Source organism: Mobula hypostoma, chromosome 17 (genome assembly GCF_963921235.1).
Source record: "Mobula hypostoma chromosome 17, sMobHyp1.1, whole genome shotgun sequence".
Classification (NCBI taxonomy): Eukaryota; Metazoa; Chordata; class Chondrichthyes; order Myliobatiformes; family Myliobatidae; genus Mobula; species Mobula hypostoma.
In genome coordinates, this window is record NC_086113.1 from 21,412,029 (window position 1) to 21,439,918 (window position 27,890).

General features: G+C 42.3%; 1 protein-coding gene across 1 annotated transcript in view; it reads right to left on the bottom strand.

Moving 5' to 3' along the window:
- Nucleotides 1–27,890, bottom strand: part of nek11 (NIMA-related kinase 11) — a 331,369-nt gene that overhangs the window by 139,129 nt on the left and 164,350 nt on the right. Inside the window, exons 6-8 of the mRNA XM_063069323.1 lie at nt 23,082–23,231; nt 13,754–13,832; nt 9,936–10,021 (exon numbers count right to left, since the gene is read on the bottom strand). Of these exons, the coding sequence (XP_062925393.1) occupies nt 9,936–10,021; nt 13,754–13,832; nt 23,082–23,231 (315 nt within the window). The remainder of the gene's footprint in view (nt 1–9,935; nt 10,022–13,753; nt 13,833–23,081; nt 23,232–27,890) is intronic.

Here is a 27,890-nt window from a genome sequence, read left to right on the forward strand (position 1 = left end):
CCTATGTAAGTCAAAGATCACAGCAGTTTATTACAACAAGGTTACCTGGCAATGGAAATTCCAAACTGCCAATAAGTCAGTCGTTCAGGTGCACTGCTGTACTCTGCATGACGTCTCACAGTAGAGCATGGATTTACCACGATGACTCAATATTTAATCTGAGAAATATCATTGCGGATCATGTGTCAAACTTTCCGTCATATTATTAATTATTTATAGTGTATAACAGAAATTATTCTTCATCCTCTTCAATGCTTTCTGAGCATTTTTGATAGATTTATAAACGATTCTAAACAGCACACATAGAAACCGGAGTCGAGTTTGGGTTACTTATGGAAAATGCATCTTTCCATCAGTTTTGTGATCAAGTATCTGCCCAGGTCTTGATTACAAAATTCAAGGGTGGTACTTGATACTAAACATCCAGAGTGATGCTTCAGTGCTAAGAAGCTGAGGCCTGACCTCTCTCAGCTAGATATAAAAGATCCTATTACAATGTAGAATATGAGGGGCCTTGTCAAATGTTTTACTTAAGTTCACGTGGACAACATTGAAAGCTTTAACCTCAATTTCAACAATTCCTCGGAAAATTCAAGCGGATTTGCTAAACAGAACTCCACCTGTACACACACTATGCTAACCATCTCCAATCTCTTTTGCATGTAAATTCTGCCCCAAAAGTACCTTCTCCAATTAGTTCCCTACAACTGGTTTATGATTTTTTAGTCTGTCCCATCAGAGAGATTTGGGCCAGTTAGAAGAGTGGGCTGAAAGATGGAAGATGGAGTTTAATGCTGATAAGTGTGAGGTGCTACATTTTGGTAGGACTAATCAAAATAGGACGTACATGGTTATTGGTAGGTCATTGAGGAATGCAGTAGAACAGAGGGATCTAGGAATAATGTTGCATCGTTCCCTGAAGGTGGAATCTCATGTGGATAGGGTGGTGAAGAAAGCTTTTGGTATGCTGGCCTTTATAAATCAGAGCCTTGAGTATAGGAGTTGGGATGTAATGTTAAAATTGTACAAGGCATTGGTGAGGCCAAATTTGGAGTATTGTGTACAGTTCTGGTGACCGGAAAGATGTCAACAAAATAGAGAGAGTACAGAGGAGATTTACTAGAATGTTACCTGGGTTTCAGCACCTAAGTTACAGAGAAAGGTTGAACAAGTTAGGCCTTTATTCTTTGGGGTGTAGAAGGTTGAGGGGGGACTTGATAGAGGTATTTAAAATTATGAGGGGGTTAGATAGAGTTGACGTGGATAGGTTTTTTCCATTGAGAGTAGGGGAGATTCAAACAAGAGGACATGAGTTGAGAGTTACGGGGCAAAAGTTTAGGGGTAACATGAGGGGGAACTTCTTTACTCAGAGAGTGGTAGCTGTGTGGAACGAGCTTCCAGTAGAAGTGGTAGAGGCAGGTTCAATTCTGTCATTTTAAAAAAATTGGATAGGTATATGGACAGGAAAGGAATGGAGGGTTATGGGCTGAGTGCAGGTAGATGGGACTAGGTGCGAGTAAGAGTTCGGCACGGACAAGAAGGGCCAAAATGGCCTGTTTCTGTACTGTAATTGTTATATGGTTATATGGTTTAATGAAGAGTAGAGAACCTCTTCCCAGTTTCCTCATAAATACATATTCAATATTGCTAACACAGGTTATCTGATGATTATCAGAATATTCATTTTGGAGACTTGTTATCTGCAATACTTTTTGCTGAATTTCCCACACAAGCTACACACTTCATAATTAATTCATGAGCTGTAAAGCACTTTGGCACATTCCAGAGGAGAGATGAAAGCCAAAGCTGATATAGAAATGCAAGTTTTCTTTTCTTTACCAGCAGTTAAAAGTGTGGGGATTCCTACATTAACAGTGAAGAATGCCTGGATCAAGACTCTAAAATAAATGTTTACCCAAGGCATTCAATTTTCCTCTAAACCCAATACCCATAGCTCTTTAATCAAAAAGAAACTGACAATTATCACTCAGCCTATGCCGAACAGAACACAATACATTACTTAAGCTCTCTGAACTGTCCTACATCTGAATTCTATATTAATTCAAATTTCTTTATCCAGATTCTCAATAGGATGGCAAAAGCTACTGAGGGAATAAATATCTTTCAATTTTTTTCAATGACAAACCTAGATGGTCAAATTATGACCTAACATTTCTTTATTAACTTTATGGTTATGATGATCAGCTTTAAAATTCAGGCCTTTGAGCAAGCAACTAATTATTTAGTAGGCATGGTTACAGATGGAATGAAGTAAAAGCCAGTTCCATTGCAGAAAAGTAGGTCAGCTATGAACAAACCTGGAACTCACTGTTGTAATTAACACTCAAGGATAAAAACAATCACCATGGCCACATACAATAAGCACACAAAATATTCTGAAATTTGCCCATTATGTCACTCTTCCTCAACTCTCTCTTCCTTTTGGAAACTAATTAAAACTTGCTTCTTTGTTCAAGTTTTTTAATCTCTTGTTCTACTGGAACTTGGTGGAATTTTTGTATCACTCACAACACGCTGGAGGAACTCAGCAGGTCGGGCAGCATCCGTGGAAACGATCAGTCGACGTTTCGGGCCGGAATCCTTCGTCAGGACTGTAGGGGGAAGGGGCAGAGGCCCTATAAAGAAGGTTGGGGGAGGGTGGGAAGGAGAAGGCTGGTAGGTTCCAGGTGAAAAACCGGTAAGGGGAAAGATAAAGGGGTGGGGGAAGGGAGGCAGGGAGGCGACAGGCAGGAAAGGTGAAGAAAGAATAGGGGAAAACACAATGGGTAGTAGAAGGAGACGGAACCAAGAGGGAGGTGGTAGGCAGCTGGGGGAGGGGGCAGAGTGACAGAGGGATAGGGGAAGGGAGGGGGAGGGAATTACCAGAAGTTGGAGAATTCTATGTTCATACCAAGGGGCTGGAGACTACCTAGACGGTATATGAGGTGTTGCTCCTCCAACCTGAGTGCTTCCCACTCCCATTCAGATATGTCCATACATGGCCTCCTCTACTGCCATGATGAGGCTAAACTCAGGTTGGAGGAGCAACACCTCATATACCGTCTACGTAGTCTTCAGACCCTTGGTAGGCATTGTATGGTCAGAAGGGATTAGTTAGTTAGCTATGTAATTACTAGTTTAATTAGTTCAACACAACATCATTGGTTGAAGGACATGTATTCTTCAATGTACTATGTTTTGTTTCTAGTTAGATCTAGTCTTACACAAATACTAATGGCAGAGGATGTGTCTACTCATATGTAAATAAACTGAAGACAGTGAACTTTCCACAAAACTCTAGAGCTTTGTTCTAGTGGTTTATGAAATATGTATTTGAAAACAACCCAATTAAATTACTACCAAGCATCTGTAATCTCTTTTTCCAACAAACAACTCCAGTTATTGTGATTAAGACACTCTCAAAGTTGTACAGAGCATTGTGACTGTCCAGATGCTACCAGCACAACTTCAACAGTGCCAAGTTCAAAGGGGAGCAATATAGATGATAGTGAATCCATATGAGTAAACAGCATTTGAAATCTAATTTATGATCTGATTCATTCATGGGACATGTCCATTGCTGGAACAACTACCATTTATTGCCCATCTTTAATTGCTTTTGAGTTAATGCAATAAGGTGCACCATTGTTTGCAAGTCTGACTTGCACATAATTTGGGGTGTTTACAGTAACAGTGGACCACTTCATAAAATCATAAGGAATAGGAGCAGAATTAAGCCATTCAGCCCATCAAGTCTTCCCACAATTTGATCACGGCAGATTTATTTTCCCTCTAGACCCTATCTACTGCCTCTTCCCCATAACCTTTGATGCCATTACTAATCAGAAAGGAGTCAAAAGTGAACAACATCCCTTTCTAAAGAAGCATTCATGAGCGAGATGAGTTTTTCTAATAATCAATGGTTTTGTTGACCTGATTACCACTGCAAGCTTTTTAATTCTATACTGATGTAATTCATTGAGTTTAAATTCCCTAGCTGTCGTGGTCTAACTTGAACACCTTTCTCTAAATCATTGGAGCAGGATTTTGGAACAGGAATGCAGTAAAAAAAACTCTTCCCTTGATCCTGCCTGCATGTTTATGCAGTAAATCAAAGACATTCATAAAAAAAAGGCACGGGATGTGAAAAAGCTAAATAAAATACAGGCTAATAACAGTGAACTGATTGGAACAAAGTGGCAGAGAACAAAGACAAATTAATTTATGCTCAGAAATTCTCAGTTGATCTATGTATATGTTTTGGAATATGACTTCAAACCATTTATAGTCAAGTGTGTGATTTATGTGGTAATTATTTATGCAAATTCAATTCAACAGCTTGTGATTATAATATGCATTCCCTCCAATTAACATGTTGCCAATTCTCTTTCTAATTGCCCAGCCAGATAACACCCACGGTTTGCTACTTATTCCTTCATAATTGTAAATTTCATGAAAATCATATTCCAGTTTGTAATTACTATCTGCTATCTAAATGCTGATATGTCTTGCTCTGAATATATTAGTTTTAAATTATTTTAATATGATTTATATTTAGCAATTCATGACATAGTTTTTGCAATATGATGCTTTCACTCCAATTAGCAGCCAAGTGCTGGAGTGAAGCTAATGCATAGATTGAGATGGGACTGTTTGTGAATCCTATGGAGTATTTATTCCATCTAAATATTACCTCTGAATACCCCAAAGAAAGATCAGTTCATTACAAGAGCTTTACTTAATTGGTTTACCCATGTACAAAATTAAGGGTCAATGGCTTCTCTGTTTAACCAGCAATAAAATTTGTTCAAAAAACATATAGCCTACCTGGCCCATGTTTATATTCTCCCAGAGCTTCCTCCCTGATATTTTTTCCTTTTAGTTTTGAAGATACAGCAGAGTAACGGACCTTTCCAGCCCAACGAGCCCGCATGGCCGAATTACACGCATATGACCAATTAACCTACTAACGTGTGTGTTTTTTTTTGGAATGTGGGAGGAAGCCCACGTGGTCGCAGGGAGAACACACAAACTCCTCAAAGAGAGCAGCGGAATTGAACCTAGGTCACGGACACCGTATTAGCGTTACACCAACCTTTACTCCACCATGCTGCCATCAACCTCGTGCTTTCTGCACAGCTTGCATTCCTCACTATGTTATGTGTTTACTTAACTTGTCCTCAAATGCTTTTCACCTCAGACAAGCAGGGGTTACAGTTTCCACATTCCTACCCATCTCTAACGGAAGGAGTATCTCATGGAATTCTATTGGGTATATTGATTTATGACATCTAATCAACTAATTTTTGTCTCACCAAAGATGGAAGTATCATAAGGAAGGAGAAATTCTTCTTTGGTTGCAAGTCTAAATACATGCAAGAATATCAACTCATTTCCTAACAATCACATGTCACTGAAGTCTATGGGGTAAAACATGCAGAGAGGAGTACATTCCTCATCCCACTTAGCAATAGTAACCAAAAAAAAACCAAATCTTACCCTGTATATACCTACCCACTCAAACTCTTAATTTTCAGTCTTCTCTAAAGCGTAGATCTGTACCAACTTCTCTCACAAGTGTAACCCAATGTCAGCCATTTTGTTGCACCTCTTTGCCCAATATAGTTATTGCTAATGTTCCAGCCAGGATCATCTTTATGCGAAGTCCCGGTGTTGAATTTATTATTATGAGACAGACAGAAGCCATTTGGCTTTTAATGTCCGTGCGAGCACCAAAATGACCAATGCCATTCCATCTCTCCTTATTTCTCCATTGTCCTACTACTACTTCTCTCTTCCACATGCCCAAACAATTTCTTTGGCAAAATACCCACATTAAGAGGTAGCACATACCATCATACCTTTTGGATTAGGGAGGAAACCAATGCGGCCAAGGGTAGTTGGTGCAAACTCCACACAGGTTCACCAGAGGTCAGAATCAGATCTGGATCTTGGTAGATGCGAGACAGTAGTACTAGTTGTTATGTCACTGCATCAGCCTGAACATTGCCAGGCTAATGGATGTGGGCCAGACTGATCATTCTCTGGGTACACACGGATGCTTTTCAGACCTCGTATGTGTTTAGCAGATCCCAAGAAAACCACATATTCATGCTTCCAAATCAAAAACATCTTATTTCAATCTCCAATTAATTGTATCAGCGACCACCCCTCCTCCCCCTGTACCTTCATTACAATACAATAGCATAAATTTAAAAAGAAAACAAACACCGGTGAACTATGGAAATACATTTATCAACTCAAATATATCTAGGATTTGAAACTATGTGAATCACCTGTGGCGTAAATATTACAATTTACTAGATAATACTGCTACCCCATTGTTCTGAGATACTGAGACCCTTTTATAGGTCAAATTCTGATACTTTGCTGATTTGGCCAGGGGGACCAAATGTAATATTTCTAAGCATGTTGATGACATGACACTAAGCGGGAATGTGACTAGTGCTAAAGAGGCTTCAGATGGATGTAGGCCGGCCAAGTAAATGGGCCAGTGCAACAGATGGGAATAAGAATGAAAAATGTTGAGAAACTGGGAAATGTTCAAATTCGACTGGTGCTGCACTGTCCTTGTACACAGATCTCTATGCTAGCATGCAGATGCTAGAAAAGATTGGTTGTCATTTATTATAAGAGGGTTAAATAGAAGAATGAAGATGGCTTAGCGTGATTCTACAGGTTCTTTTTGGGACCATGCCTTAAGAGATGTTTGTACACTTTCCCTATTAATGATTTCTCATCTAATTTCTCCTAAATGTCAGTGTGGCCTAGAACAGAAGTCCCCCACCTTTATTATGCCATGGACCCCTACCATTAACCGAGGGGCCCATGGACCCCAGATTGGGAACCCCTGGTCTAGAACATATGAATGCTGATTCAGTGCCTGCATATTACCAGTAGCCTTTAGACTTCCTGCACAAGCTTCAAGGGACCAAAAGCTCAACTCTTTGAAAGATGGATGATAGAAAAATGTTTGAGAACTGTACCCTTTCAATGAATCAGACAAACAAAAATCATTTTGGAAGTAACTCAGAAAAAGTGTGCATTGGGTAGTTGATGGGTGGGTAGAGTTGAACAACTCAACCCAACCAAAAATCATTTTTAAGAAGATCCTCTAAATTAATACCTATAATACATACTTTACTTGTCCATTAGTAAAGGAATAACACAAAGGGGCATTGATGATTTTTATGCAAAACTCAAACATAGTTAAAATACTAATTTACCACACATTCCTGAGAAATGCAAGAAAGCCGTTGGCCACCAACTACACCAACCTCAAAATTTCCCAAGCACTTGACAGCCACTGAAGTATTTCTGAATTGTCATACCAATGTGAGGTAGGAAAGGCAGCAGCCAATTTGTACACAGTTCCCACACACACCACTGGAATAACAGTCAGCTTTTATTCTGGTTCACTGATATTGAGTGAGGAATGAATATTGGTCACAACACCAGAATGAACAGTCCTGCTCGTCTTTGAAACTGTACCACTGGACCTTTTATCCCCAAGTGAGAGAGCGGATACAGCTTGCATTTAACATCCCATCCAAGGACATCACATTTAACAAAGCAGCACATCCACACTTCCTGCTCTCCAGTCTCTAGAGTGAGATTCGAATGCACAACCTTCTAATTTGGAGGCAAGAGTGTTACCAACCTAGACACTGTCAAAGATAAAGATTATAGTTCTTTTTTTCCCAAACGGCACGGATTCTATCATTCACAGTATATCAGCCTCTGGCTCAGAGGAACTCTCTGTTGTAGCAATCTCTAATACCACTCACACATTGAACAATGACTGATATTGTAACCTATGTTATTGGCCATATATTAAATGTAACACTTTTAGCAAGCATTTCAGTAAATCAAAGAATTAGCAGAATAAATTAAAAGAGACAATGGATAACAGATGTAAAGATCTTGCCCGTAAAACATACAGAAAAGGAACAACACAAAGTAAAGATTGACTGTTAATCTGCATTAAAATAGCTGAGCTGAACTTTAATTGGTTGCTGGCGGCTACACTCTCTCTGACAGCTACTGAAATATCTGAACCTTTTCTATGATCTCTCTCAGGTATTCAATATTCCACAAGGGAGTCCTTAGAACCTCTCACTTTAGTTTTACATTAAAAATTTTAAAGGCCTTGATCATATCTCAGGTTAAAGATGTTCCCATTTATTTTATCCATTTCAATGGGTCAGTTTGATCACCAGCTTGTAATCAGCAGGAAATTTAAAACTCTTAGGAATGGTAAGTTTGGATTGAGTCCTGAAACCCAAACCTTTATTGGCCTTTTCAGTTTTGAAGTGGGGTTTGAGAGATTAATCTACTCCAGCAAGCAGAGTGGTCATTTGAATATTATAATGAGGCTTCAGATTTATTCTCCACACTGAATCTTGTCCTGGCCACGTGTCTGAAAATCTGGAGGCTAAATGGCGATGAATTAAGTGCCCTTTTGATGTCTTTCTAATGGTCAGTTTCCCATTTCTTTCACTTTTTCTTCACAATATCCACCATAAATCGCCACTCTCCGATCTCCCCCAGTACCAGATTTAAGACAAAGGTGTACAATATGTGGCAGGGCCCTTAAGGCTGATTTATACTTGTGTGTCAAATGAACGCTGTAACCTACTCAAGTGGCCTACGTGCGTTGTGAGCACTTATACTTGTGCGTTGGTGTGTCTGCGTCGCTCTGCAATTCGGGCACATCACGCATGCGCACACACTTGCCCGTGCAAGGCTTCATGGTCATGGTAGTCTTTCTCGGGGTAAACAAGTTTAAATCGAGTGTCTTTTTCCGTAAATGCGAAATGTGTCCTCCATAATTTCGGAGGTCTGTAAAGCTTTATGGAAAGCATTGCAGCCAGAGTTCCTTCCCTGCCCTTCAGTCGCCCAATGGGAAGCTATTGCAGCGTAGGAGGAAATGCGATGCTACCAAGCGGAACAATCACAGTTGTTCAGTCTGCGTTGCCGTGACGCATAGTTACATTTTGGGAGAGGTGCGCGTCAGGCTATGGCGTAGGGATCCACGTAGGCTCTGCGTAGGGTTCACTGTGATGCCATACCTACAGCGTCCAGTTGATGCAGAAGTATAAATCAGCCTTTAGGAGCATTGGTGGGTACAGAGGCAACCTTGGGTGCAATTCTATAACCCCCTGAAGGGGGACAAATAGTCAGGGTGGTAAGGAAGGTATATGGCATACTTGAGTATAAAAATACTTTGGTTCGGCCATATTTGTATAGTTCTGGTCGCCACATTCCAGGAGGGATGTAGAGGCTTTGGAGGAGGTCCACACAGTGTTGCCTGGATTTAAAATTATTAGCTATAAGGAGAGGTTGGGCAAATTTGGATTGTTTTCTCTAGTGCATCGCAGGTTAAGGTGCAGAGATAGAGCAGACAGTCAGAGCCTTTGTCCCCCCAGGGTGGAAATGTCAAATATTGGAGTACAATACCTTTAATGTGAGGAGGGTCAACTTAAAGAAGCTTCTCGAGGCAAGTTTTTTAAAAATTTACATAAAGAGTGGTAGGTGCTTAGAGATACTGGAAGCAAGTACAACAGCAACTTTTAATAAGCATGCAGGCAGAGAAATGAATAGGCAGAAAATGGTGGGATGTAGACTATCTGCAGGAAGCTGTGCAGTTGAAATTGGTATCATGTTAGCAAAGACACTAAGGGCCATGAGTCAAAGTTTGCAGGCCTCATATGCATATAACCACCACACACCAATGGAGCCAAGCTTCTAGTTGTTACGCTGTGAATGCCACATGCTCATCTCTTCCATTGCCTCATTTTCATTTCCATTGGCCTAATGCCTCTAACCCTCCCACCCCATTAGTGACACTCCAGGCTTCAAAATTAGATCAGTGAAGACTACCATTGAGATCAGCTGTACATGGTCTTACTTACAAAGCTTCCTTTATTTGCAAAACTTCTTTTTGGCAGCTTATTGTCTTGTCTTTCATGCTTATGTTCGAGAACTTGCATTTTATATTCTGCAATTTACAAAAGAGTCAAAACAGAGATTAAAATCATGGTTTGAAAGGTGCTTTGAACATTCACACAGTGTGAAGGGAAGTGTACCACTAAATCCAATAACAGACCAATAATTATGTGTAAATACTCAAAAACTGGGAACCCAAAAACTTTCAACCTGAAACAATCATGTTTCCCTTTCCACAGATGCTACCTAACCCTTACAGTTCCAGCATTATTTTTTTTTAAAAAAAGGAGAATAGCTTTATTTGTCACATGTACATTGAAATATACAGTAAAATTCATCATTAACATCATCGCTTTTGCAGTGCTGGGGGCTACCCACAGTTGTCACCACACCGAGCGCCAATATGGCATGCTCACAACTCACTAACGCTCACAGTATGTCTTTGGAATGTGGGAGGAAACCAGAGCATCTGGAGGAAACTCACATCATCACAGGGAGAACATGTAACCTCCTCACAGAGAGTGATGGAACCAAACTCAAATCAGTGATGGCAGGCACTGTAAAGCAATTACACTAACTACTACGCTACTGTGCACCCCTCATTTTGATTTCCAGTATCTGCAATTTTTTTTTTAAAGATTTCCAGACAGATCACTAAAATAGTAAACTACTGAAAACAAAGTTCACCCTTTGAAGCATTCCCTCCAAGCATCACGAGTGCACAAGATGCACTGCAGTGTCTTGCCAAGTCTCGTTCAGCAACATTCCCCCAAAGCTGTGACTTCTGCCAAAGGGAAGCGGGTTCATGGCACCCCACAGTCCTCAAGATCTCCTCCAAATCTCAAATCACCTTCTGACTTGGAACTCTACATCATTGCCAAGTCAAAACACAGGCACCATCTACCCGAGGCACAGGAGAGAATCACATTAATTGCTGTATTTCAATAAAGCAAATTACTATGTATGTAATGACAACTACATATGGTCAACCAGCACCAACCACACCCCACAATTCATTAAATAAAAAGGATGTCTATTTGAAAAACAGTTGTTCCTTCCCGGCACCTTAAATATAACATATGTGCTCTCTAACAATGGGTTCTTACAATTGACAGAGAGCACATTTTCTCAAGTATTATACAGGTGCAAATAAATTCAAAGTCGCTTTAATCCAAATTCTGAGTTCTAATCACCTATCTGTCACAGTCTGCCCAGACAGCTCCTGTCAGTAAATCCTAAGGTCAGTGACCCTTCTGTCACTGTTTGACGTGACAAGTCCTGTCAGTAATAGGAAAAACTGACAAAACTGAATACATTTTAAAGATTTGTTTGACAGTATCAATGACATCAGTCAAGTTTCTATTCTCGTGGTTTCCCAGTCTCTTTAACTTCTAGTAAATGAACGAGCATCTTATAAAACTACCCAGCCTATAGATAAAAGGATCCAAAGCTGTCTTCTTCACATGGTGTTAATTATAGTGTTCTGCATAATAAGAAAGAGGACTACAGAACTGCCGAAAGTTGTTTCATTTTTCCTATACTGTATTCTAAATTAAATCACAGAATGACAGCATCTCAGAAACTGATCGCAGAGAAGATTATTTCACCCTGTCAGTCAATGCAGGCCAATAAAGAACTACTGAGACTAATCCCATTTTGTCGTCCTGAACTCTCATCCTTCTGAATAACAACTGAGAACAATCATTTCATCAATTTATTTTGGGATTCACCCTTCAGGTAGGAAATTCCCGATGCCTCCTAGTTTTTTGGTGAAGTTTTAATTCTTCGAATATCTCTCCAACCTTTTGGATCAAAGACCTGAAATCTCCACATGCCATAAGATGGACAGCTCTACAAACGGGATATTGACAGATGAATTGTGCAGAAAGAGAACTCTCATCCCCAATAGTGGGATAGTGCGGCAGTTGTACGGGAATATCACCTCCCAGAGATGTGCAATGAAGAGTTTGGTAATGCCAGGGCTTTAGTTCACCTTCAGCTGCCGAGCAGTTGCTTGGTCAGGGACCGAGCATTGTGTTGAGCCACAGGAACAAAGTTGAGAAGGAATGCAGAGTTGGCAAGCAAACACGGTGTCTTTCAACAACAGCACCAAAATCGGACTCAACAGCTTTTACATGGCATGATTCTAAAATCTCAACTTTTGGAAACTTAGGGGGACTCTGCAGAATATTGTTGAGGAATAGACTATTCGGTCCAACATGTCCATACATATGTTTATGCTCCACTAAAGCCTCCTTCTGCATTTCCTCTTTCACAATAACCTCTGGTCCCTTCTTCCTCATCTAGCTTCTCCTCAAGTACATCTGCTCTATTCTGTGATAAAAGATTCCATGTTCTCACATTTCTCTGCATGAAGAAGTTACTCCTAAATTGCTGGATATACCCGTGAGTTTTTCACATTCGCAGCTTTTGGTTGGGGCCCTGCAATTGGAAATGTCTCAAAGTGCACTCCATCAATCTGTTTCATAATCTCACCAGCTTCTATCAGTCATGTCTCAGTTTTCTCGTTTCTAAAGAGCTGCAGGCTGCTCAATCTTTCCCGATGACGATAGCTTCTCAGTTCCATTGCCATTCCAATCAATTTATGGGATTGATTCTGATTGATGCCACTGTATCTATGGTGATACAGTGTGAAACAGGCCCTTCCGGTCCTTTGAGCCACGCTGCCCAGCGATCCCCAATTCAACCCTTGCCTAGCCACAGGACAATTTGCAACGACTAAATAACCTACCAACCGGTATGTCTTTGGGCTGTGGGAGGAAACCAGAGCACTTGGAGAAAACCCAAGCATTTCATGGGAAGGACATACAGCCTCCATAGAAAATGACATTGGAATTGAACTCTGAACTCTGACGCCTTGAGCCGTAATAGCGTCACACTAACCGCTACACTACCGTGGCGCCATGGAATTCTGGAGTACTGTTACCCATAGGGCCTACCTGAAATCCCAACTATGTTCTTATTGCATCCTTACTGGTTACTACTTCTTTCTTGATGTACTCCTTCAGATATTTCTTAGATTTGATAACATTTCTTTATTCAGCACCTTTTGAGCAACAAGATCTACCACTCCACTACTAGTTGGTTGAAAGTGTTTCCTTACTTCCTGCTACCAATGAACTGAAACCTATAGTCCCAAGTAACTGATCTCTTTGCAAAGGGAAATAGGTCCAACCTGTTCATCCCGTCGGAGTCTCTTATATTTTATTTTAGATTAGGTTTGATCTAAAAAAAGATTAGATTAACTTTAGTTGTCACATGTACATTGAAACATACAGTGAAATGCATCGCTTACGTTGGGGATGAGCTGGGAGAAGCCCACATGAGCCGCCACACTTCCAACGATAACATAGCAGGTCCACGACTCGCTAACCTTACCTCTTGCGTCTTTGGAATGTGGGAGGAAACCGGAGCACTCAGAGGAAACCTAAGAGATCACAGGGAAAACGTACAAACTCTTTGCCAACCGCAGTGGGAATTGAATCCTGATCTTACAGCCGGTGCACTATAAAGAATTGTGCCAATTGCTTTGCTACTGTGCACCCTTATTCACTTCCTCAGCCTCTGCTCTGAACTATCCAGTGTCTCCTCCGATCGCACCTCTTTCCTTGTCTAATTCCATCAAGTATCCTTCTATTTCTATCTTACTTTAGTACCAATCCAGCTCACCCTCAAATCTACCTATTGTTGCTGCAACGGAAATTGATAGAAGACCTGGAAGGTTGGCATCCTGGGGAGATTTGATGGGTGCTATTCTCCCTACCTGGAGCTGTTGGTCGATGTATGGAATTTTCAGTATTTCTGCAGCTGCTGGTCGATTTGATGGATTCTTCTGCAACATGCTGTAAAAAGAAAATCAAGGACAACGCATTAGTGGAGAATATGCAGTTCCACAGTCAAGGTGGCTTGGCACTGGTTTGCATTTTGTTGTTGTGATGAAGGTAAGGCTGTCACTGCTCACCATCATCACTCCACAGAACAGGCAGCAACTCTAAGATCACATCCTGCTATAGAAACACCAATGCCCTTCAACAGAAAATCTGACAAAAAGTAATGGATATGGCTCAGTTTATCAAGGGTAAAACCCTCCCCACCGTTGAGCACATCTTCACAGAGTGCTGTTACATGAAAGCAGCATCCATCAGCAGGGACCCCCACCACACAGGCCATGCACTATTCTCACTGCTGCCATCAGGAAGAAGGTATAGGAGCCTCAGGACTCACACCACCGAGTTCAGGAATTATTACCCCTCGACCATCAGGCTCTTGGAAAAAGTGGGGATAACTTCACTTGCCCCATCACTGAACTGTTCCCACACCCTATGGACTCACTTTCAAGGATTCTTCAATATTTATTTCTTATTTATTATTATTTCTTTTTTCATTCTTTTGTACTTGAGCAGTTTGTTGTCTTTTGATCATTAGTTGTTTGTCTGTCTTTTTACATGTGGTCTTCCACTGATTCTGGTATGGTTCTTGGATTTACTGAGTGTGCCCAAAAGAAAACAAATCTCAGGGTTATATAGTGGCATATAACTATGTACCTTGATAATAAACTTACTTTGAAGTTTTAATGTGAAAGTCCTGATTCAGCCTTCCTCAGCATTGTTCGCTATCAGGCAAAGTCAATGAATTGACAAAAATTTCAAATTCTCTTATCCAATATTGAAAGGTTTGGGAGGACATAGGGACTGTGTTTCCTGTGGTGGGAGAATCTAGGACCAGAGGGCACTTCCTCAGAATAGAAGGACATCAGAGATGAAGAGGAATTTCTTTAGCCATAGGGTGGTGAATCAGTGGAATTGAATGCCACAAATGGTTCTGGAGGCCAAATTATTGCATATATTTAAGGCGGAGATCGAGGGGTTCTGGTTTATTAAGGGTGTCAGATGTTTCAAGGAGAAGGCAGGAGAGTGAGGTTGAGAGGGGAAATGGATCAGCCATGATGAAATGGCAGAGCCGACTCAGTGGACCGTATGGCCAATTCTGCTCCTGTGTCTTATGGTCTTAACAAACCATGTAACTGATCATGGAAATCTTAAAGACTATTTCATGAGATGTGGGTTACGGACCCCAAGTTCTAAGTTGTAAACATTGATTAAAAGACTCACTAAACTGAGTAAAAGAAAATCATGTCTATGATGCATAGTTCCACAGAAAACACTGTAGAATAATTTTTTGAAAAGTTTCTTTTTAATATCTAAACACCTGTATTTTCCTATATTTATTTCACATCCTGTAAAATTTAACTCTTTCCTTCCTGGTTTCATGTCTGTGAGGATATTTCAATACAAGTGACTGCTTAGCCAACTAGAAAGCATCACAGACACTTGGGCTAAGAAGTTCCCTTCAAACTGATACCTGACACCAGAAGGTGTCGGAAAAGGATTTCTGCTGTTTCTTGCCACTAACCCAATGGCCACAGCCCGAGGCTGAAAATCCCTGCCGCTCCACTGGGGAAGTCAAGGACAAAGAAGGTGGCCTGTCCTGGGGCCCAAGGACTGTGTATATAGATGGGTGCGTAGGTGGGAGGGGAGGTACAAGGCTTGTTTCACTACTAGGGTTGCCAACTTTCTCACTCCCGAATAAGGGACAAAAGTAGCAGTCAAATACGGGACACAAACAGGAGGAAATCTGCGGATGCTGGAATTTCAAGCAACACACATAAAAATTGCTGCAGCATCTATAGGAAGAGGTACAGTCGACGTTTCGGGCCGAGACCCTTCGTGAGGACTAACTGAAAGAAGAGATAGCAAGAGGTTTGAAAGTGGGAGGGGGAGGGATGGAACCAAGAGCTGGAAAGTTGATTGGCAAAAGGGATATGAAAGGATCATGGGACAGGAGGCCTAGGGAGAAAGAAAGGGGGAGGGGGGAATCCCAGAGGATGGGCAAGGAGTATAGTGAGAGGGACAGAGGGAGAGAAAAAAAACCATATATATATGTATATATATATATATAATAATAATAAATAAATAACGGATGGGGTACGAAGGGGAGGTGGGGCATTAACAGAAGTTAGAGAAGTCAATGTTCATGCCATCAGGTTGGAGGCTACCCAGACAGAATATAAGGTGTTGTTCCTCTAACCTGAGTGTGGCTTCATCTTTACAGTAGAGGAGGCCGTGGATAGACATATCAGAATGGGAATGGGACGTGGAATTAAAATGTGTGGCGACACTATAACTCCTTGCCCATCCTCTGGGATTCCCCCCCCCCCACTTTCTTTCTCCCTAGGTCTCCTGACCCATGATCCTTTCATATCCCTTTTGCCAATCAACTTAGCTTCATCCCTCCCCCTCCTGTCTTCTCCTATCATTTCGAATCTCCCCCTCCCCCTTTCAAATCCCTTACTAGCTCTTCTTTCAGTTAGTCCTGACTAAGGGTCTCGGCCCAAAACGTCGACTGTACCTCTTCCTATAAATACGGGACACTTGTGTTTACCCTGAGAAAGACTACCATGACCATGAAGCCTTGCGCAGGCACCTGAGTGCGCACGCGTGACGTGCGCATACATAACGTGCGTATGCGTGTACGTGCCCATTTTTTTCTACAAATCGGTTTTGGCTTAATCTTCCTGACCGTACATACATTATTTCTACTTTATATAGGCTGTGTATTTATCATATCATTCCTGCTTTTACTATATGTTAGTGTTATTTAAGGATTTATGTGTTATTTGGTAGGTTATTTTTTGGGTCAAAAATTTTTCCAATATAAATTAATGGTAATTGCTTCTTTGCTTTACGCCATTTCGGCATGAAAGGTTTCATAGGAACACTCTACCTTAGCGGGGGAAATACGGGACAAGGGCGGTCCCATATGGAACAAACCAATTTAGCCCAATATACAGGAAGTCCCAGCTAATACGGGACAGTTGGCAACCCTATTCACTACTGTTGTTTGGTATGTTCTGTTTGTTGTGTTCTGTGTTGTCCTGCCGAGCATTGTGGGCATGATGTTTTGGCACTGGAATATGTGATGACACGTGCGCGCTGCTCCCAGCACATCCTTAGTGAATTGGTTGACAACGCATTTCACTGTGTGTTTCAATGTACATATGAGTAATGATTTTGCTAAACCTTTGAGTCTTAGACTGAATGGCATGAGTTGTTAGGCCAGAAGAGCCTGATACTATGCTGTATCTCTGACAGGGCAGCAAGGTAGTGTAGCGACAGGCATAACCCGTTACAACACCAGCGACCCAGGTTTACGTAGACAGCACCCACGGTCAGGTTTGAAATGTGGCTGCAGGAGCTATGAATCAACAATTCTACCAATCATGCAGCTCCAATATATTGAGGGAAACTTTCATTAGTGATTAACAGTATTGTCCTGCTGTTGTAAAAATCTTTTATTGACCCCTTGTATGACAAAGAACTCCTAACCTCGCAATCTAACTTATAATTTCCCTTGCAACTCATTTGACTACCGGCACTACATGGTCTGTCACTGTAACATGATATTTGCCATTGTTATTGTTTTCCCTACTGTATTACCTTGATGCATTTTTCGCAAATAAGACGGTGAGGTGCTTTATATTTAATGAAACCCATAAACACGTTTTATTGAACTCCAAAACCTAACAAAAACATGCTAAAAATCTTTAAGTAACAATGTCATCACATCAGACCAACCTCTTAAAGGGAATCCCTACTCAATGCTGGTGGCTGTGAGTTATGTACATTTCTCACAATTACATTACCCTACACAGGCTCCCCCAGAATTCACTAAAGCCAGCATTGTGAGCCGTCTGGAGCTCAGCTCAGGTCCTGTGTTCCATGAGTGGAGGAACCGCAGACATCTCTGGCTCGACCAGAGGTGCATTGACTTCTGAGGCGATTTACCCCTCTTATCCGTGATAAGTCTTCTCTTCCCATTCCAAAATGCGGAAAGGGTCACCATTAGGGGGCCTAAGGGGGCGTTGGAGTGCGTCATGGTGGATGCAAAGAAATGAGGTGGAATGCAGGTCAACAGGGACAGAAGAGTGCTCTACGCCATGATGGGAGGTAGGAATAGGTGAAAAGGAATTTAATTTACTGAATAGGGTGGAACACTGTTGAGAGGCCAACCAGGCACCAGGAGTTAAGTCATCATAACGGCTGCCCATATATCCAGCTGCAGGTCCTCTTTTGGAGCTGTTCTGAGCCCCAGCAGGACCTACGGGAGACGAGCACGCCAACGCTCATCGGTCAGGGAATCCCTCAGAGCAGCCTTTAAGGAGCGATGAAACCGGACTGCGGGTGATACACCATGGTGTGATGTCGCCTAAGGCTGAGGTTCTGGGCCATCGCAGTCCAGAGGTCTGAAATAAATAGGGGACTGTGGTCATGGGAAATATCAGATGTGGTGCCAAACTCAGCAACCTGATTGCTGATCAATGCCCAAGCTGCGCCTGCGGCCATCGTCGATGCTAGAGAGACGACCTCTCACCTGCTGGTACGGTCCACCATGGTGAGAAGGTGAGTTAAACTATGGGGGGGGAGAAAGAGGATTAACAATGTCCATAATGATATGATCAAACCATCACTCAGCAACCTAAAAAGGTGTCAATGACGCCCAAACATGGCACTCCACACAAACTGCAGTCCAATCACGCATGTCCTTTCTGAGGCCATGCCAAACAAACTTTAGTACAGCCAGTTTCTGTGAGGCCTTCCTGTCCGGATGTGAGAGGCCATGTACGGAGTCGAAAAATGTCCATCTTCAGATTGCAAGCACAATGGGGTAAGAGCGACTGGTTGAGACATTTCATGGGAGAGAAACCCCAGCTTGCCCGAACTGAATGTCAGCCAACTGCTGTTCAGTAAGCCCGGACCTCTGGGTCAGTAACTTGGTCAGCTGGCATACCGGCACTGTCAACCCCTATGTGTACAACCTCAATGGCTGGCCGTGAGAGGCAATCAACCACGGCATTATTTTCCCCTTTGATATGTTGTATATCCCCTGTGAGCTCTAATGCGTAGGCCTGGTGGCATTGCTGCCATGCAGACCAAGGCTCTGATATTTTGGCTATTGCATGCATGACGGGTTTGTGTTCAACGAATGCTGTGAAATGGCGACCCTATAGAAGAAAACAAAAATGGAGGACAGCCAGTTAGAGACCAAGAAGCTGGCGTCAAACGTGCTGTACTTCCTTTCAAGGGGGAGGTGGAACTGCTGGCCGAAATGGGCAGCGGCTGCCACACACCTTCGACCCACTGTTCGTGCACAGCACCCACAGCATAGTCTGAGGCGTGATTAGTAATGGCAATGGGTGCATTGGGGAGCAGGTGTGCCAGTGGGGTCGCGTTAGAAAGAGCTCGTTTGGTAACATGAAATGCCCTAGTCATGTCTGCTGACCAGTCAAGCATTTGGTTGGGGTATTGCCTTTAAGCGCACGGTACAGGGGAAAGCACAAATTCAGCAGCTCGCAGAATGAAGCGGTGATAGAAATTCACCATGCCTAAAAACTCCTGTGCTTTTTCAGTTGTAAAGGGTGGTGGAAAATCTATAACAGCAGCTACTTTTGACGAGAGGGGCGTTGCACCTTCTGCAGAGATGTGATGACCAAGCAAGTCAATGGCTGACAACCCAAAATGGCATTTAGCAGATTTATTAATTAACCCGTGTTGGCTTAAGTGCACAAAAAGTGTGTGGAGATGAACTGCATGTTTGGATTTGGACACAGTGGTGTCAAGTATGTCATCCAGGTAAACAAAGAGAACGTCCAAGTCTTTTAAAACAGAGTCCCTCAGCCATTGGAAAATCTGTGTTGCAATTTTCATGTGCTGAAACTCAAAAAGACCAAACGGGGTTATCACAGCTGTTTTGGGAATGTCCTCTGAGTATACAGACATTGGATGATAAAAAAAGGCATTCGTTTGTCTTGCGAGACCATGGATCTGCGCCTGGAAAGTCTTCACTCTCCAGGGCGCAGGCCTGGGCAAGGTTGTATGGAAGACTGTCAGTTGCCCAAGCTGCAAGTCTCCCCTCTCAACACCAATGTTGCCCAAGGGAAGGGCATTAGGACCCATACAGCTTGGCACCAGTGTCGTCGCAGAGCAATGTGTGATTAAGTGCCTTGCTCAAGGACACAACACGTTCCCTCGGCTGCGGCTCGAACTCACGAGCTTCAGGTCGCTAGTCCAATGCCTTAACCACTTGGCCACGTGCCCATCCATTGGATGGCAGCCCCTAACCAAATCTACTTTGGAAAACATTAACTTTCTAGCTAAACGTGTCAAATAGTCTTGGATGTGTGGGGCCGGCTAATGATCAGGGGGTGGTGGCCTCGATAAGGCATTGGTAATCACTACATGGGCAGCAACCACTTGGGGACCATATGGAGGGGTGAATCAGCCAGCGTACAATTGAGTCTTTCCATGTTGGCAAGCTTCGCCCTCACAGTTGTCAGTTACACTGGGTCCAGTTTACGCACACGGGCATGGACCGGCGGGCCAGTTGTGGGAATATGGCGCGCGACCCCATGTTTTGCAACTGTAGTTGAGAATGTGGGCTTGGTGAGGTCTGGGAATTTGCCCGGCAGTCGAGCGAACTCACATGGCACGGTGCATGCGCTTGACGGAGTCGTTGTGGGGAACTTACGGAGGGAGCAGTGTAACAATCCTAAGTCCTTGACATCCGCAAGTCAGCAGTCCTTGAGCACACAGGAAATCAGCACCGGGCAGGGGTCTGGCCACTTTAGCCAGGATGAAGTCCAATGTGTAATGTCGCCCACTGAAGCAGAGTGTCAGGATCCACAAGTCTGGATCCTGCTGCCATTGTTGGCCTCCAGTGAGGTTTCATCCCTCTTTGCCTTCTCATCAATAGCCAATGCTGGCATTCACTTGAGCACCAGTGTCACACAGGAAGTGTCGCCCTGAAAGGGTGTCCGTGATGAACAGTAGACAACCCTGGCAGCTGGAACCCACAGTGTTCACAGACGTCTGATGTCCCAATGTGCTGGCACTGTCGAAGCTGCAAGGCAGTCGGTACTTTCTATCACTCCTACCAAAGCAAGCATGGTTAAAAACACAGACCCAGTGTCATCTGTTTCAGAGCCGTGGGCATCCTTATGTTGGGGTCTTGCTGACTGGGCTTATTGAGACAGAGCACCGCTGACTGACTCAGCGTAGACCATCGCTATTTTAGCAAGCTCCCTATTGACCTTCACAGTTGCATTAGTGAGGGCAATGCAAACTTGGTCAGGCATTTGCTGCATGAAGAGTTTTAAAAATAAAACAAGGATGGCGATCTCCCAGGAGAGACAGCATGTGGTTCATTCGCTCCAAAGGCCTATCATCGCTGAGACTGGGTAAGTACAGCAACTGTTCGATGCACTAAGACTCTGATTGTCCAGAAGTCTGCAAAAGGAGAGTTTTCAGCAATCGGTATTTATCATGTTCAGCCGGTGTCTCAGCAGACTCGCCGTTCCCACAGTTGTTCTGAGTGACACTACCACATTAAAAAAATTCGGGGTCACCAACGTAGGTTTTCACCAATTAAACAAAGTGAGGCTTTTTATACTTAATGAAACCCATAAACACATTTTATTGAACTCCAAAACCTAAACAAAAGCATGCTAAAAACCTTTTAAGTAACAACATCATCACGTCAGACCAGCCCCTTAAAGGGAAACCCCGGACTCAATGTCAGGGTTGTGAATTGTGTACATCTCTCCCAGTTACGTTACCCTACACATTTACGTATGGAGTGATCTGCCTAAATGGCATGTAAAGAAAACATTTTTAACTGCTCCCTACTTCAATCTGAGGTGCCACTTTCTTTGTGAAGACAACTATTATCAAAATACCCAAGAAAAATAAAGTAACATGCCTTAATGTCTACTGCCCAGTAACTCTGATGTCCGCCCTTCATGAAGTGCTTTGAAAGGCTGGTCACGGCACTCAACAACTCCAGCCTCCCAGACAACCTCAACTCACTGCAAAACAGGTTCATGTCAGCATCATCTCCCTGTCCCTACTTTCATCTGAACAGTAAAGACACCAACACTAGACTACTGTTTATTGCCTGTTGCTCTGCCCTCAACCCATAATTCCTAGCAAACTCATCTCCAAATTCCTAGACCTGGGACTCAACACCTCCCTCCAGAACTGGATCGCTGGCTTCCTGACCAACAAACTGCACTCAGTAAGGATACAGAGCAACATCTCCACAATGATTATCCTCAACAAGGATTCATCTTCAACCCCTCTCACTCCACTCCCACTACAGAATCACATGGCCAGCTCCATCTACAGTTCTGCGGATGACACAATAGTTGGGCCAAATCTCATATAATGATGAGTCAGGGTGCAGGAAAGAGGTAGAGAGCCTGGTGACAAGGTGTCATGACAACAGCCTTGCCCTCACTGTAAGAGTAGTCATTGACTTTAGGAAGGGGAGAGGGTTGCTGCACAGTCTCATGTTTACCTCAACAGTGCTGAGGTTGAATGAGTTGAGAGCTTCAGGTTCCGAGGTGTGAACATCACCAATAGCCTGACTGGTCCAACCACAGGCAAAAAGCTCACCAGTGCCTCTACTCCCTCAGCAGGCTGAAGAAATTTGGTACATTTTATCAATGCACCATAGAAAACATCCTATTCCAATGCATCAGGCATTGGTAATGCAATAGCTTTGCCCATTAACACAAGAAACTGTAGAGAGTTGTGGACACAACCCAGCACAATATGGAAATCAGCCTCCCCCTTCATAGACTCTGTCTATACTTCTCACTTTTTTGTGAAAGCTTCAGTCAGAAGATACGAAAACCTGTAAACAGTTTCTATCCACTGTGATAAGATCATTGAACAAATCACATAATGCAATAAGACAGGCTCTTGATTCACAATCTACCTCGATATGGCCTTATACCTTATAGTCTGCCTGTGCTGCATTTTCTCTGTAAATGTAACACTATATTCTGCATTGTTATTTTTTTTCTCTTGCACTGGCTCAATGCACTCTTGTAATGACATAATCTGTAAGGATGCATGCAAGACAAAGATTTTCACTGTACCTTGATACATGTGGTAATAATAAAGCAATTTAACAATTTTCACCGCATCTCGGTGATAATGATAAACCAATTACAGTTCCAGATGGGCCCTTACCTTGTCATGATTGCATTGAGATTTCTGGAGAAGTGATCTGGCAGTGATGGAGTCTCACCTTCCACAATCTTCAAAACAATTGACATGAAGTTATGACCAGTGAATGCATGATGCAAGCAGCACAGTTCATACAAAATGCACCCCAACGACCTACAGATTTAGAAGAAAAGAAACATGTCTTAATGTTCAGAAGTAAGAAATTGAAGGAATTAATTGGATTTCTATTGGTCTCTTTCACGACCTCAAGTTATCCCAAAGCACCTTAAAGGCAATTAATTGCTTTCTGAAATGCAATCACTATTTCAATGTATGAAATATTGCAGCCAATTCAAACACAGCCATCTTATACAAACAGCAGTGTATAAATGACTTTTACATCTGGAGTAGATTTTGGTGGGAGATAAATGTCAGTCAGGACACCGGGGACAATTCCCCAACTTTCTTCAAAATGGTGCCAAAGGATTTTTTTACATTTATCCAGGGGAGCAAACAGGCCCTCATTTTAACATACAGTATGATCCAAAAGGATGGCATGGTCAAAGGTGTGACACTCTCTGAACACAGCACTGGAATATTCATCTGAATTTTGTGCTCAGGTTTCTTGAATGAGATCTAAATCCACAACCTTCTAACAATGAGTTCCAGGATTATAATATTTAGTTAAAGATAGCACATTGATGGTATCCCTATACATCTCTCCCACTGGTTCCCCTCCCCACTTCCTTTCATTTATTCCATGGTCGACTGTACTCTTATATCAGATTCCATCTTCTTTGGTACGTGGTCATTTCCACCTATCAAATCCCAGGTTCTTACATCGTTACCACTCTCCCCCATCCCTCATCTGCCTATCATAACCTTTATCTGAATCCACCTATCCTCTGCTAGCTTTGCTCCACTTATACCTTATACCTTCTCTGCCAACCACCACCCCCCACACACTTTTTTTATACAATGGCTACCTTTCCCTTTCTTTCCAGTCCTGATAAAGGTCTTGACCCAAAACATTGACTGTCCATTTCCCTCCATAGATGCTACCTGACCTATTGAGTTCCTTTGTGTGATTTAAAAACATTTTTGGAATTCTGTAATTTTATCAAATGGATAATTGACATCAGACCAGAATATTATTCCAGTTATTCTCCCTTCCATTCTATTTTGTGCAGGAAGAAGTAAAGTATCCTGTGTGCTAGCTGTACTGCTGATGTCACTGTGCTTGTTGGAAAATATCAGAGAATGCAAACTACCACCCATTTCTGAAAAAAATCATATTATGCATCAAGTAAAGAATACTGCAAAACTTATACACTTTGACAATTTATCTTGAAGGCAATTTTGGAGAGAGATATCTTTCTTTCATATTAAGCGGACGTACAGTATGTTTTTACAGGGAACGGGTTTAAAACAATTGTAGAAATAAAGCATAGGGTATATTAAAAAATCACTATACAGTAATACTGTTTTACATCTCTCTGTCCTGTCAATCAAATTCTCCAAATGGGCATTATTAATGATATCAAGGCAATTACCTCACATAATAACAATCTTTCACACAGATGTGCTTTCTCATTTTGCCACGTGTACAGTACATCACGTGGCCTCACTAGACAAGGTTAAGGATGCAAATAAAAATAAATATGCTTTATATTGCAAGGTTAGTTGGTTTAGTGGAATATGGAGGGCAGTTCTGGAGACACAGAACTGTTTGCCCGACGCCGGCCCCCTAGGCCTGAGTCGACGTAGTAGTAGTCTGGAAACACGGATTAGTAAGGATTTAGGAGAGGAACTGCAATATAGATTTACCAGGGCTCCAAGGATAAGAGAAATTACATATACCAAAGTTGCATTCTCTAGTATGTAAAGGGCAGGGGGTAATTCAATGAAAACAAAACCATCTGCTGTAGGAGTTCTGAATAAAGCAATATCTGTAGGAGGGAAGGAGTTGTCAATGTTCTGGGTTGAAACCCTACATTAGGATTGAGAGTGGAGACGCAAGACGGCCAGCATAAAGAAGAGAAGAGGAGTGGTGAGAAAGGATTCCGAAGTGACTGGTGGATGGGGGTGGGGTGGGGCAAGATGACAGGCAAAGGCTACCAGGTAGGGGAGGTGAGCAGGGTGTGGAGCTGGGAAACAGTGCAAGGGACTGACAGGCGATAATCTTGTGTCATCTCCTACAATTTAATTAAAGTTTTCAAGAAACCAATGGAGATTAATAATAGATGGGATGGGACTATTTCTAGAATTAGGAAGCATCGTTTCAAATTCACAGCCAGGTGCTTTGGAAATGAAGTCAGAAAAATCTTCTGCACATAGAGGAAGTTAGTCTCTTTTCCAAACAATAATTGATTGTAGGTCAAATGCTAATTTGAAACCAGAGATTAATATATTTCTGTTAACCAAAAGTATTGAGGTAAAAAATTTGGGGGAAAAGGTACAAATGGAATTATGATGCTTGATAACATCTACCTGTTCTTATGTAAAGAAGGATCAAGGAGGATCAAAACCAGAAGACAAATATGGCTAGATAGCCAAAATTAATGCCTTTATCTCAAGAAGGCTGGGCTAATTTCAGACCTGTACAAGTCTTCACAAGGCAGCACTGGAAATTTTCTATATTGCTGCTGATGAATCTAATTGTGAATGTGGGCCAGTCTGCTTTAGCACCTTGGTTTTAATAGGATGACTTGATAAAGATTTTTGAAATGGATGAAAGTGAGACACATTGGACAAGGGGGGGAAACAAAATTAAACAGAAAATATTAAAGCAGAAAGCAGGAGAATTGCAGACTGAAGCCAGTACTGCGTCAATACTTAAAAACAACTCAGGCAAATAGTTAATGTAAAGAAAAATAACAGTAAGAACGGTTACACTGCTATTCACATGGTGATTAAACATCATCAGAGCTGGACTAAGATGTTAACCTACTACTGTGTTTCACTGTCAAAATTGTACAGCATAGTAACAGGCCTTCAGCCCACTGACTAAGCCAGCCATGGTGGATATCTAGAGTATTACCATTTCCCTGTTTTAACTTCATATCCCTCTAAGCCTTGCTCATTCAAGTACCTGTCTAGATCCCTCTTAAATGTTTTCACTGTTCCTGTCTCCACCACGTCCTCTGAGAGCTCATTCCAGACATTAACTATTCTCTGTGAAAATTTTAAACCTCCGCCTTTTAAACCTCTTCCATCTCATCCATGTTGTGCTCACGTGTAGTTTAATTTAAAACTTTCAATTTTTAGAGTATTGGACCACAAGACATTGGACCAAAATTAGGCCATTCAGCCATCAAGTCTGCTCCGCTATTTGATCGTGGCTGATCCCATTTACCTCTCAACCCTTTCCTTCTGCCTTCTCCCAGCAACCTTTCACAGCCTGACTAATCAACATCCACCTTAAATGTACACTATAACCTGGCCTCCACAGATGCCTGTGGCAACAAATTGCACAGCTTCACCACAATCTGACTAAAGAAATTCCTTTTTCTATCAGTTCTAAATGGATGCTCCTCTATTCCGAGATTGTGCCCTTTGGTCCTAGACTCTCCCAGTATAGAAAACATCCTCCCTGCCTCCTTTCAACATTCGATAAGTTTCAGTGAGATCTCCCCTCGTTCCTCTAAATTCCAGAGAAAAACAGGCCCATCACTCCTCGTATGACAAGCCTTTCAAATTCCAGAATCATTTTTGTGAACCTACATTGAACCCTCTCCAATGTGAACACATCCTTTCTCATATAAAGGGCCCCAAACTGCTCACAGTACTCCAAGTGAGGCTTCTCCATTGACTTGTAAAGCCTCAGCATGTTTTTATAGTTGAATTGTCAGCCAGAAGATCCAAGACCATGCAGAATCTTGAAAACTACAAGGCATAGGCCCTCCACCACCTTGTAACCCCACTCACCACACTACCTCTGACAATTAAAGCTCAGCTGGAAAACCAGGACGTCTTTCCGTGTATCAGGACTCACCCCCAGCAAGGGCAGATAACATCAATAATAATTGACAAATTCCTTCAAAGCACCAGCAAAGCATTGAGGAAAAGTGTATTTGACAATAAAACTCTCACTGATCTTCTAAATATTTAGGAGACTTGCACTGCCTTCAGTATTCATTGCTCTGGAAAAATACCAAAGTTGTCTCATCAACATCCCCCATGTTCACTGAAAGTCTATCTGAATCAATATCAGTGTAATATCCGCAACACTGAGACCTTAGGCCTATTAGGTCAAGAATATTGAGCAGGCCAAGCTGTTTGCATACCCCAGTCAGCCACTAGTCACAGCTCTGCCATAGCAAGAGATTACAAGACAGAGAGAGGAAAAGATTCAAAGCCTCCTTGCAGAAATGCAACATCCCCACTGATACCCAAGACCCTCAGGCCCATGACCATTCAAAATGCAGAAAGAGCATTCAGATGGCATCACAGACCACAGGCCTGTGGCACACAGAAGTCCCAACTGTGAACAAACATATCAATTGACAAACCGCCCCACCAGTCACCCACTCCGACAGGCATTCATGCCCCTACTCTGCAAGAGTCTGTGTTCCCACATTGACATCACTGGCCATCCCAGAGCCCACAAAACAAAAGCAAGTCATCCTCAGCCATAAGCAATTACCTAAGAAAAAGCAAATTCGTCTGTAAATGCTTAGAAAGCTCAATGCAACTGGAAGTGCCACTTTCCAGATGAGATATTCAGCGAAAGCCAAGTCCACGCGCCCTGGCGGGTGGGGGGGGGCACAGACTAAATCAGAAGAGGAGTGGAGTTATCCATAGTTTTAAGGCCAATATTTATCTCTCAATCAC